The sequence below is a fragment of the Equus quagga genome, chromosome 20 (genome assembly GCF_021613505.1).
Source record: "Equus quagga isolate Etosha38 chromosome 20, UCLA_HA_Equagga_1.0, whole genome shotgun sequence".
Taxonomy (NCBI): Eukaryota; Metazoa; Chordata; class Mammalia; order Perissodactyla; family Equidae; genus Equus; species Equus quagga.
The window spans coordinates 33,338,912-33,351,339 of NC_060286.1; the positions used below are offsets into that span (position 1 = coordinate 33,338,912).

General features: G+C 40.6%; 1 protein-coding gene across 1 annotated transcript in view; it reads right to left on the minus strand.

Annotated features, from left to right (window-relative positions):
• Window positions 1-12,428, minus strand: part of CATSPERB (cation channel sperm associated auxiliary subunit beta) — a 132,647-nt gene that overhangs the window by 58,754 nt on the left and 61,465 nt on the right. Inside the window, exons 8-14 of the mRNA XM_046647891.1 lie at window positions 10,417-10,512; window positions 10,175-10,293; window positions 8,954-8,986; window positions 2,456-2,522; window positions 2,137-2,183; window positions 1,588-1,740; window positions 123-275 (exon numbers count right to left, since the gene is read on the minus strand). Of these exons, the coding sequence (XP_046503847.1) occupies window positions 123-275; window positions 1,588-1,740; window positions 2,137-2,183; window positions 2,456-2,522; window positions 8,954-8,986; window positions 10,175-10,293; window positions 10,417-10,512 (668 nt within the window). The remainder of the gene's footprint in view (window positions 1-122; window positions 276-1,587; window positions 1,741-2,136; window positions 2,184-2,455; window positions 2,523-8,953; window positions 8,987-10,174; window positions 10,294-10,416; window positions 10,513-12,428) is intronic.

The following is a 12,428-nucleotide window of genomic DNA, read 5'->3' on the forward strand; positions in this document are numbered from 1 at the left end:
TCAGGCTTTCTGCTTCCCTGATCATCAGAGTAACTGTTCTTGGCTTGATGTATAACCACTCAGCATAGAGTAAGTGAACGATTTACACCCATACTAGAGTGTGAAATCTCACGTGTACGCACCTGATTACCATAAGCGTAGAGAAAATGGCTCCGTGGATGGAACACCATTCCCACAGGGGAAGAGAACGATGAAGGAAACAAGAAAAGTGGAAATCTTTGTTTTGATTCTAATTTGCTGTTTTTTAGGAGGCACACTGAGGCACTGGTCTGTTTCTAGGAATAGATAAACAAAGCAAGAGCAAGTCATAAGAACTTTTCCGTTAATATTGTTAGTCTATGTTGTAATTTTTTAGAGTTTCCTGTTCCTTGGATTCTGCTTTAGATAGGGACACACCCATCAACCCAGCATAAAGCTGGAAGGATGAGCAACCACAGGCATCTCTTATGCTGCCTCCCTGCCATATGCATCCACTTGATAGATGTTGAATATGAAGTTTAGGAGGTTAAATAATGTGTCCAAGGTTCTATAACAAACGCCACGGGGAGACTTGCAGGATCCTTGTTGAATCTGACAGACAGACTCCAACACCCACGCTCATAACTGTCATATCAAACTAGTTTTTAAAAGTGTGGCTGCCTGGGTCACACTCCCACCCTACTGAACCACAATCTTGAAGGGGATCAAAATATGCACCACACGATATGCCACTTTGGTATAAAGATTATTTCAAGCTGAAGACATTTGAGATTCAAATGATGCAAAAAAAAAAAAGCCTTCCCTTATCTGACTAAAAGCACAACTTCCGGGAAATAAAGCTGCCATTAGTTCCTCTTCAGAGTTCATCTACTCCCAGAAGGGAGAATGAGAATCAAACCTACTCCAATCCCTCCTCCAGGGGACTTTGAAGCCCCTGAAGGAGACGGAAAGACCACTCACACTTGTATAAACAAGCATTATCACAAGCTTTCTTGGCTCCTGTCTGTTTTCCTGTAATCCCATTACCTTTTCATTTGTTTTCCCTTAAGTGTCTTTTTCATCTCCCCTTAAACTATTAAAATTAGATATAACCCCCAAATTTTAACCACCTGCATGTGTGTACACTGCATGCACAATAAATTGTTTTCTTTTCTCCTGTCAATCCGTCTTTTCTCAGTTTAATTTGCAGGGCTCCAGTAACAAAACCTAAGAGCGCAGAGGAAAATTATTTTTTCTCCCTTAGAATCATGAGGGTAGAGCTAGTTCCATTTTTTGTTCATTTAAACTAACCATTTTATGGAAACTTAAATTTGCATAGACCATTTATGTTCTCTTGGAGAATGAGCAAACAAGAATCACTGTGCAAAAGCCCCATATTTTCCATTTACATCAAACTGAATGACAATCAGAGGCAAGCAATCTCCAAAGTGTCTTAAACTATATTATTAATCATAAGTAATTTGGTGGTTATATTATTTAAATAAATAATAAAGCCAATTTTATCAACTTCTATTGCCAAAGATAACAAGAACTTGGAAATACGCTTTGCAAAGGTAACTTCTCCTTGCTGTAGTGTCCAGAGCAATCACCCCTGGCGGTAAGGCCCACCTGGTTTTGGAAGAGGTAGATTCCAGAACTATGCTCTTGGTCAACGAGAAATGTTATCACAGTTGAAGGAATAGTTTTTGCTCCTTTTGAAATGTGAGGCAAGCAAGGCAACCATTCAAGAAACGGTTCTTTACTATAAAAACAAGAGCTTGCCTACAAAAAGAGAAAGGAAAAGTTAACGCCGTTCTTGAACTAAAAGTCCTACTTGGTTCTCTTAGGCAAATAAACTAATGAACCATTGTGTTGTCCTGGCTGAGCACAAAAACAGTCATGAATCTTTAACACCCGTGCTTCTCTTCTGGGGGCTATGAGTCCAGAAAATACTGCAAAGCATCCTTTTCTTGCGTGGGCTGTTTTTCTAGAACGCTGTGTAGGTCTAGCTTGAACATAACTAGGGAATTACCACGAAACCCAAGTAGAGGCACCACTAGGAGCAAAGAGTGATCGTTAAGCTTTTGGACGGTAGAATTATCATTTTTTAGATGAATAACAATTCATGAAATCACGCACAATAAAATTTCTTACCTTTTAAAATATTCAATACCATACCTCACTTAAGGTCCTGTTTCTCTCAAAGGTGATAGTAACATAATCAACTATAAAATATAAAGGTACAAAAATTACGAGCAATATCTATATTTCTAAATGTATCATTAACTAAATAGGCTCAAATACAATTTTCTTGCACTTCAAACAGGGCATGCCTATTGTCTCATTTAAATTAATTTTTTCCCTCAGTTTTAGGCCATTAACTTATACAAAACAAACCTATCTTTATATTTTATTCTATTTTGATTTTATGTCATTTTATTTAATCTATATATGTTACGTGGGAAAAAGCATATTAATAACGTTCACTAAAATTTACCTTCAAAGTGTTCTCTGTTAGCAAAACATCTTTCATTATACCACAGTTTTCCTTTGACATAGTCAACCTACATCAATCAATAAATTAAAAAAAATATCATTTAGGCAATACATGGACTTAAGATATAAAGAAGAAAAAACTTAAAAATGTAAAAGTTTGGGGCCAACCTAGTGGCATAGCGGTTTAGTTTGCATGCTCCACTTCTGTGGCCTGGGGTTCATGGATTTGGATGCTGGGTGTGACCTACACACCTCTCATCAAGCCATGCTGTGGTGGCGGCCCACATACAAAATAGAGGAAGACTGACAACAGACGTTAGCTCAGGGCCAATCTTCCTCACCAAAAACCCCAAAAACCAAACAAACAAAAAATGTAAAAGTTCAATAGTTCAGGTACGTGAGGCAAATAAAGAAAGAAAAAATGTATGTAAAGAAAATAAAAGGTTGTAGGATGAGGACAAGAAACAAAAATATGCTTTTTGAACAACACCACAGAAAGAATAAAAGAAGAGAAATTTCACATGAATTAGCATGTTAGTGGAAGATGCCCCAGTCTATGAACTGTTTTTCTGAAGCTACCAGAAGCTGTTAGCTTTTCATCTCAGGTACAATGGTCACACGCTTCTCTTTTATTCATTAGCTGCAGCTGGCTCAAGGAGTCTTCACAAAAGCCTGACAGCAGCAAGAAGCAATACGAAAAAAGCCACAAAAATACACATCTTGACAATTTGGTCATAAGAGAGAAACTTCCGAGAAAGTGAGAATGTATATGTTGGATATTAATTATACGCAAGAGTTTGAGATGATTTTGTTATAGGAAGATTCTGACTTTAAATTATTGTTGAGACAAAGGGAAGTCTGCCTTACATTTCTAAAGACCAGCAACAAAGTCTGCACAATCCGTGCATTCAAATCCTTTTAAATGTTCCAAAACATTGGCTGTGGTGACTCTGCGACTATGCTAAAGGCTAGTGAATTTTGCACGTTAAATGAGTGCATTTTCTTTTTCCTGAGGGAGATTGGCCCTGAGCTAACATCTGTGCCAGTCTTCCTCTACTTTGTATGTGGGTTGCTGCCACAGCATGGCTGATGAGTGGAGTAGGTCCACTCCTGGGATCCAAACCTGTGACCCCGGGCTGCCAAAGCAGAGCACACTGAACTTAACCACTAGGCTAGAGGGCCGGCCCCTAAAGGGTGCATTCTATGCAATGTGAATTATATCTCAATAAAACTTCTAGACAAACAAAAAAGTCCTTTAAAATGGAATGGACAAGAATTTATCTGAATGGTGTGGTATCTTCAAGCTAAGGTGTTATATCAAATGAATCTTTTGAGTTCTCATATAAATCTTCAGGTTTGCAGGATGCCATAATTATCACAACATCTGGGCAATTAATATAGAATCTTTATTGGGCCCTAAGTCATTCCTTTTCTTTCTCTTTAGATCCCTTGTTTTTTTCCTACCTGGAATCAAAGTAGTAACAGCCCAACGATTATCCTTGGGGACAATTTCCGATCCCGCCACCTTCATTCTAAGGATAAGCTCATGACCCAGGCCTGATTGACAGTCACGAGGATTGGTCGGGACGAACACATGATCCAAGTCAGGGTAATGAGTCAGCCCTGAGATGTGCTGGAACCACTGGCAAAGAGACACTTTTTTCCCGTTGGGGTTGCTAAACTGATTGCATATAAGCCTACTGGCTATTCTTGTTAACAACTGGAGAAAAACCTACTGAGAATGAAGCTAAAATAGAGGAGAGCAGGCCCAGACCTTGAGAAGACTGAGTCCTACCGATCTCTTAGGCAGTAAATCCAGTCATGTCTGGAGGCCGGATTCATTCACCCCTTGAATTCCCTATTTACATGAGCCAACAACGTCCCCTCCTTTGCTAAAATCAGTTTTGCTTTGGTTTCTGTCATTTGCCTTCAAAAGGTTCTGACTATCTGTGTAGGGAAGAGAAGCCAACTATTTTTTCTTTTAAGTTTCTGCTTTGTTTTATGAACTGTGCTGAGTTTTTTCTCATGTAACGCTATTTAATCACCTCACCTCTAAGAGGTGGACATTATTCTACGCATTTTAAAGTAAAGAAATCGATGTCCAGGGAGTTATACAACTTATCCAAAGTCACATGTTACATGGCTAACGAGCTAGGACAAGATTTATTCACTCATTGATTCAGCAAATACTGAGACCGCCTCTGCGCGAGCAGTGTAGTAACTTGTTAGCATACGACGGTAACTAAGATGGTCCTTGACATGAAACCTAAAGTCTTGTGAGGCTAGTCAGGGGGCCAAACAGACAAAAGAGTGTGATAAACGACAAGAATTCGTGTTGAGAGCTTTGCGATTGCCCAGGAAGGGCACCTTGGCGGTCAGGGAGAGATTCCTGAAGAATGAGTAGAAATTCTCCAGTGACGTTGAAGAGAGGAGGAGGGAGTGCATGCGAAGAAGATAAAACATTTTATGCGAAGGATTTGAGCTGCAAGAAATGTTGGCTGACTTCAGGGAAGGCGAGTAGTTTAGCGCGGCTGGAAAGGACGGCACGAGGTGAGGGGGGGTGACGAGGCTGAGGAGGTGAGGAAGGCTCTGACTTCAAAGGATCTTGCCTCACAAGAGTTTGAATTTTATCCTTAAAGAAGCAACCCAAAGCCCCTGCTATTTCCACTAAACAGATTTTGGTGGCTAACTAACAGATGTTGCCTCATGCCAAGTTCCCAATTTAGAGTCTTTGTACTCAACATTCCTTCTGTCTGGAAACGCTTTGTTGAAATCATTCCTTCAAGTCGTTGAGTTTCTGCTTGAATTTCACCCCCTTGGAGAAGCCTGTTATAATCACCTTATTGAAAATACAATATTATCTCCCCTTCACTGTCTATTTCCCTTATCTGCTTTAATTTCAATAAGCTCATATTATTATCTACAATCATAGTCTGCATTTTTTTGTGTACTTGTTTACAGTCTATCTCCCACAATAGGATGGTAATCTACACAACAGCAGGGACCCTATCCATCTTGTTCACTCTGGAATCCTCTTTGTCCAAACAAGCCTGGCATATGGGAAGTGCTCAACAAATATTTGTTGAATAGACGAATAAGCGAACGAATAAATCATCAAGTGTTAACCCCTTCAACTATCTGCCTGAGCAGCCACATACACCTGATACTTACCAGCCTTCCTTCAATCATCATGAAAGAGGTCTCATCCAAAGGTAACCCCCTACCCCCTATACTTTCATGAACAAGTTCACTTTTCCCCTTTCCTCTCCCCCACACCATCTCACTACCCCGTGACCCCTCGTATTCCCCTTCTCTCTCATCGCTACTAAAAACCCCTGAGTTTCGCTGAGATATTTTAGCTCAAGAGGATTTATTATAATATCCTTGCAAACGGCAAAAACCTCTATGAAGAGCAATTTGTCATTACCTTTTAATATTGCATAAGCATTTACTCCTTAATCTGCCAATCCAAGTTTAAGGAGTGTATTGTCCCAATATGCGTGGACACATATAAACTTGCTGGGTACAAAATTATTAATGGTAGCATTGTTTGTAATAGCAAAAGATTAGAAAACTACCCAAATGTCCATTGATAGGGTTCAGCATAAGCAAATTCCGGTAAGGCCACACAATGGAATACTTGCAGCTATAAAAATAAACGAAGAATAAAAAGGCCATTCTCTACATATGAGTACGGAATTTTTCCCCTGATACATTGGTAAGTGAAAACTACAAGATATGTATATATTTAGTATATGGTGTAACAAAGTGAAGAGAAGACTATATATTCATAATTATTTGAATTTACATTTAAAAATCACTGAAAAGATATAAAATAATAAAAATAGTTTCCTGTAGGGGCCAGGGGGAAGCATGGTGAGTATATACAAGGTGGGAGTGGACTTCTCAGTGTATATCTTTATATAACTTTTTTGATTTTTAACTATGGGAATGGACTATTATTTGAAAATAATATTTTTAGATGTTGAAACTTCTAACTTCCCTACTACATGTCCTCTCTGTTTCAAGATGCCTCATCTAGCACTGCACTCTGATTTATATAGGTAGGCAGAAAACATATAAATAGATAGCTATGAGAGGTAGGTGAAATGAGAGAAACAGCTAAACGTTGCTCATCACTCTTTCCTCTTCTCTTTATCTCCCTAATCTCTCTTCTCATTTGTTTATTATGTTAAAGCTCTTTCTTGAGTATTTTCCTTAGTTGGAATAACTGGGTGGTACACTCTCTAAATTCTTTCTTAATCTGAAAGATGAATAATCTCTTGGCTGGAAATAGGATTTTTGGACTTTGGTCCCTTTGTTTTGATAGCCTGTAGACGTTGATTTTCTTTCTGTCTGGAAACCTGTAGTATTTTCCCCTTAACCTCCAAATTCAGAAACATATCTAGGATAAGCCTACGCGTACATTTGTTTCAGCCCTGTCAGGATTTAGTCGACCTTTTCAGTATATAGTCTTGGATCTTTCTTAATCTCAGGGTAATTTTCTTCCATTATTGTTGTAGTATTGACTCTCTTCTATCTGCCCCTTTCTCATTCCCTCTGAAAACTCTAGCACTCACCCTTATACCATCCAGATCCTCCTCAAAGGCTCATTTTCAACCTCGTGATTTCCATCTATCTTCCCTCGATGGTTTGAGAAGTTGCTTTCTCTTGATCTTCCATGTCACTCACCTGCATCTAAACAGTGGCTAGTCTATCCTTCAATACATCCCATTTTTTAAATTGCAATTTGTGGTATTTAGTCCCAGGAAGTACTTTTATGCTGCACTTGAAACTCCTTACGGACATTGGCTGTCTTTTCTTCTTGCTCATATCCCAGTGCCAATGACAGTAAACTCATAACAGGTGCTCACTGGATAACTGTTGAATGAATTAATTAGGTCTTGCTGTTCTTGTTCAGTTGTTGCCTTCTCCATCAGCAACTCTGCTGTATATTTTGATTCTAATGATCTTACATTCTCAGGATGCTCGGCTAGCTTAGATGTATTTTGAAGGGCGGGCTCAGGTCTGGTTTGGGGAGCCGCTCAGAGTGTGGCAACACTGGAGTGACAGACGGCCACGTGGTCACTCTCCTCCGGGCTGCCGTTCTCCCTCACCACCGAACCAGAAAGAGGCTTCCTTGCTGCCAGGTCTCCTTCAGCCTGCCCACCTCAGGCACAGGGAGAATGCAGCCTTCCCACTAGGCTGCTGGCTCGGAGACCAGCCACACTTGCACGGCTGCTAGAAACCTTCCCTGGTTGTTCATGGAGCTCTGCAAGCCAAGCTCCTCCAGGATCCCCCACCTCCCAGTCCTCCGCCTGCATCTCTGTGTTCCCAGATGCCTTGCTCTCACGGGCCAGGTCTCCTCAGTGGGATTCCTCAAAGCTTGGGCTTCGAGCGGCTCCAGCTGTCCAGCAGCCCCCAAACACCTCTGACCTAACAGGCAGGCAGACCAGAGATGGAAGTTAGCGGAGCTGAGGGGCAGGGAGCAAAGCTCAGATTACAATCCTCCATCACTTTATTTTACAATTTTTTGTGTGATTCACTTTTAGGTATACCTCTTGCAATTAGCATATAGCTAGATTATCTTTAGTTTTCTATACTACTCATTTATATTGATTATAACAGCGGCTATATTTGGATTGATTTCCGCCATCTTACTTTATCGTTGGCTTCCCATTCTTTTCTCTTTGCATGTTTTCTTCCTCTTTTGCTTGTTGTGGAACTGATGGATTATTTTTTAGTTGTTTTCTCCTTCACATTTCCTCTGATGAGTACGATGAGTATGGCAAGAAGTCAGTTCCATTTGCTTCCTGAGAAATAAGTGCTCCTTCCTTCTGGGTAGTGTGAGAGTGTGCGTGTGTGCACATGTGGGTGTGTGCCCACAAGACTGTATGAGGATGGAATGGGGAAGGGACGTGGCACAGGCTGAGAATACCCGTAATTGTGCTGTGGCTTCCAAGTTGAAGTATGCTTATATGTTGATGGGAACAAACCAGTTGAATCACAAAACTTGACTTTCTCCCGAGAGGGAGGATAACTGATGGAACAAAATCCCCCCAAAAAAGGCCAGAATCAGAGCTGTGGTTAGCTTATGTGGCACCTGTGTGCAAATTAGAGAGAGCGCCCTTTTCTCCAGGTGGGCACAGCTCTACACGGGCGTGATGGATCTGGGAGTAAAGTGTTGGCCAGACTCCAGTTCCTACTCTCTTTTCAACCGAGCACCGTGTGCAGCACACACCTGAACCACCACAGCAATCCTGGACAGAACATACAAAGAAGGGGTGGGGGCGGTCTCGGAAACAACGAGGGGACATTTCTTCCTTTGAAACAGAAGGGGAGATCATTGCTTAATCGTCCCTGGAAATACTTTCTTTTAGTTCAAACTGTAAATTATAGTATAGTATCAGGAATAATCTATATTATGAATTCTTGTCTTATCTCATCTCTTAGGTCACCAAGGGTTTTAACCAACCCTTGGAAACTTAAAGCTTCTTACCCTTTCGAAACCACAAAAGTCTGCCCTTGAAAACTAGAAGGAAAAAAAAGAAACTTTAATTTTTGCTTGCATATCAGAAGGCATAACAAAACATAGAAATTTAAATTAAGCTAAAAGAAATGATGCTTTTTACATCCCAGCATTTAGGAGTCAAACACTAAAACCAGCCTCTAAAGTCATTTACACAACATCCTGGAGATTCGCCCCTCGGTCTTTGCCTTGTTGCACCATTTGATCAATTTACTTATACTTCAACTTAATGCCAGAAAGGACTTGAGATCACAGCCTCACCTCCTAATGATTTCAATGGAGGCGTTAAGTGTGCAGAAAGATACGGAGTCTGCCCCCACTGGGGATTAGGAAGGAACTCCCGGATCCTGTCACTCCTCCACGTCTTCCGCCCAGCCCAGGGCAGCCCCTAGACGAGGCCCTCAGGATGCACAGCCCGGGCCTAACTCTCTGTGCTTTGACCTCAGGTCATAGCCCCTGGCTTCAACTCTCCACTTTAGCAATCACATGAAAAGCACATAAGAGGCCAGAGCTATTAGATGTCTGAGCATCAAATGGTACTTTCTCAGAGACTTTGAGGAAGGACAGGAGGCTGTGAATATTCGTACCCCTGAAGAAAGAGGACAGTTACCATGCATATGAAATACCTGGTTCTCAGCCAATACAATTGCCCCTTCTATGTTCCCCTTTATCTTTTCTTCTACTGTTCCTAAGGCTTTCCTACCGCTCTTTTTTCTGGGTGGTCATTCTTTGAGAGGTGTTTATTAACATGTTTAAGAATGTCACGGTATGCAGACTGCGTATCCTCACCAAAACCTGCATTCCCCTTCTCTCAGTCCCAAAACTTACTTTTAACTTACGTTACTTTGTAATACTATATTTCTCTTTGTAAATCACCCTCAAGCATTTTGGGATCATATGTAACTATAGATAGATAGACAGGTAGTTAGATAGACAAAGTGTTTTCTATTTGCAGTATTTAAACTTACTATAAACCTGTATAGCAGTAAAACTAGCACCATTTTCAAATCACATATTCCACACACTATAAGGCAAAGGAGAAAGTTGCCATGTGATGCTTTTGCATTTTTCAAAAGGAAGAAGCATTTCAATTCTGAGCTATACCACATATAACTCAAGTGTCCAATATTTTTACTTTATGTCACAGAAGATATTGAAGGTTAACTCTTAGTTAGAAAGCAATTCACGTACCGTTAAGACAGAGGATGATGGATAACGAAGATCTCCACTTATAAAAAGACCCAAAGAGGTAAGGATAACTAAAAAATGATTTGTTAAAACCATGTCCACCACTGAAAGCTCTGTGTGTTCTAAAGGAAGAAATCACACCACGGGTTAAAAACCTCCTCGGCAAAGAAAGACATTTCATAAATATTGATCAAGTGGTGACAGAAACAAAATGCTGAAGACGAAGGCATTGTTAGAGGCATTACCTTCTCCGACTTGGGAATAGATCATATCCGTCAGGTTATACCACGTGGTATCGTCATAATTCCAAAATCCCGAAAAGCTGAGGCCTATGTAAACACCTACCGTGAAAGGAAAGAAGCATTAAGCCTGAATGACTCTGCAGAGTGAGTCACTCACTCCCACGGTGCTGAGTCTTTAGGGGCCAGTCCGCTCCGCCTTCCAACCCTTTCTACAGCCCTGCCTCAACACACCTCCCCACAGTCTGAATCTTGCTTCCCCGAACTGGAAAGATGAAGTAACTTCAGCTTATACCACGGGATTTTAGCCAACTATCTGATTTAATTATTATAGATTTTGTTTTAAATTCAAGGGGATCAAAATACGCCACTTCGGCATGAGGATTATTTTGAACCGGAGGCAATTGAGAATCAACAGAAGCAGGCAGAGTCCTCTGCTCTCCTCTTATTTGCCTAAAAGCAGGGCATAAATTTCCCCTTGAGAAAGGTACCCTTCCCCTCCCACCACCAGGAAGAGAAGAGCATTCTTATCGCCAGAGATGAGGAGTCAACACTGAGACAAGTTTGCATAAACAGACTTTACTAAAATAACTCTTATCTCCCGTTGGTCCCATCACATACTTCCTGGTCACTCCCCATAATTTACCACCCCTTGAGGCCCAGACCCTCTTCCTTTGTTATAATGTATATATCCCCCCAAGTTTAACCAGTTCTTTGAGTATCACTTCTTTTCTGAAAACTCCCATGAATGTAAATATTAATAAAAATTGCATGCCTTTTCTCTTGCTGATCTGTCTTTTTTAGTTTAATTTGCAGGCCCCCATTTGTTGAACATAAGAGGATAGAGGAAGAGTTTTTCCTCCTTGACAATTTTCTTCTAAACATAAATATGTTCCTATTTCAGGAATGTAATCGTAGTCAACAATAAAAAAAAAAAAAACCTCCAAAGAAGAAAATTAAAATGTAACCTCCAAGAGGCAAGAAACTATGTTTGATTTACTTTAATATCAGTGATTTAAAAAATAAGAAATATATTTGCTAATGCTTCATGAGAACCTATTAAAAGAAGAAGAATGAACATATTGCAAATACTGAAAGCGCTTTGTTCCTGGTCCCACCTTTCCTTGGCCATGGTTGGGAAGATTAAGAGTCTTTTGTGTTTTAAATGTAGAATGTCACTCTGAAGTCTGGTCAACAGGCATAACTACTGTGGACGGTGGGGGACAGGGGGGGCCTGAAGACAGTTGATACGCTAATGTATATACTCTGTTTCCAAAAGATAAATGTAGGACCACTCACGCTGTGAAGTGTTTCTTTTAACTCCCAGCTCTTTTCCGCATAGGAAGAGATGAGGAAGGAAGTATTATTATTGTCTACTTTTTCCGGGAAGAGGAAAGCTAAAGACAAGCTTTGCCTTTCTAAGCATTAAGCCCAGTTCTGCAGGTAACAGGCTAGCTCTACTGCATTCTAAGTGAGGATGATGATGGGTGTCCAGCACGATATCACATGGTCAGACTCATGGGAAGTTTAAAAACATTCAATGGAGAAGGAAGCAGCAAAATAAATGCTTTATTCTGGTTAAGAAGATGGAATGAAATTAAGTTACAGGCCGCTCTCTATGACAAACTGACCACAACTGTATCCCAGGGTTACCGAAGCTGATGTGGACCATTGGGAAGAGTCTGGATTTTATTCTAATGGGCAAAGGGAAGCCACTGGGATGTTTGAAGCAGGAAAGTGATGTGGCTTGGTTGACACTTGAGATCACTCTGGTGGCTGTATGGAGGGTGGGTTGTCCTGGGGCAAGAATACAAACAGGGAGACCACTTAAGAGGCTGTGAGTTAGTCTCATGGAAAAACAGTGTTGACTTGACATAAGATTTTAGCAGAGGACAGAAGTGGTCGTGTTGGGGATAGACACAAGGTATAGCACCATTCTGGAATGTCATGAGAATAGAAGTAGTCAAGAACGTGCCCTGGATTTTAGTTTTGAATAACTGGATGTGAAATGGATTGAG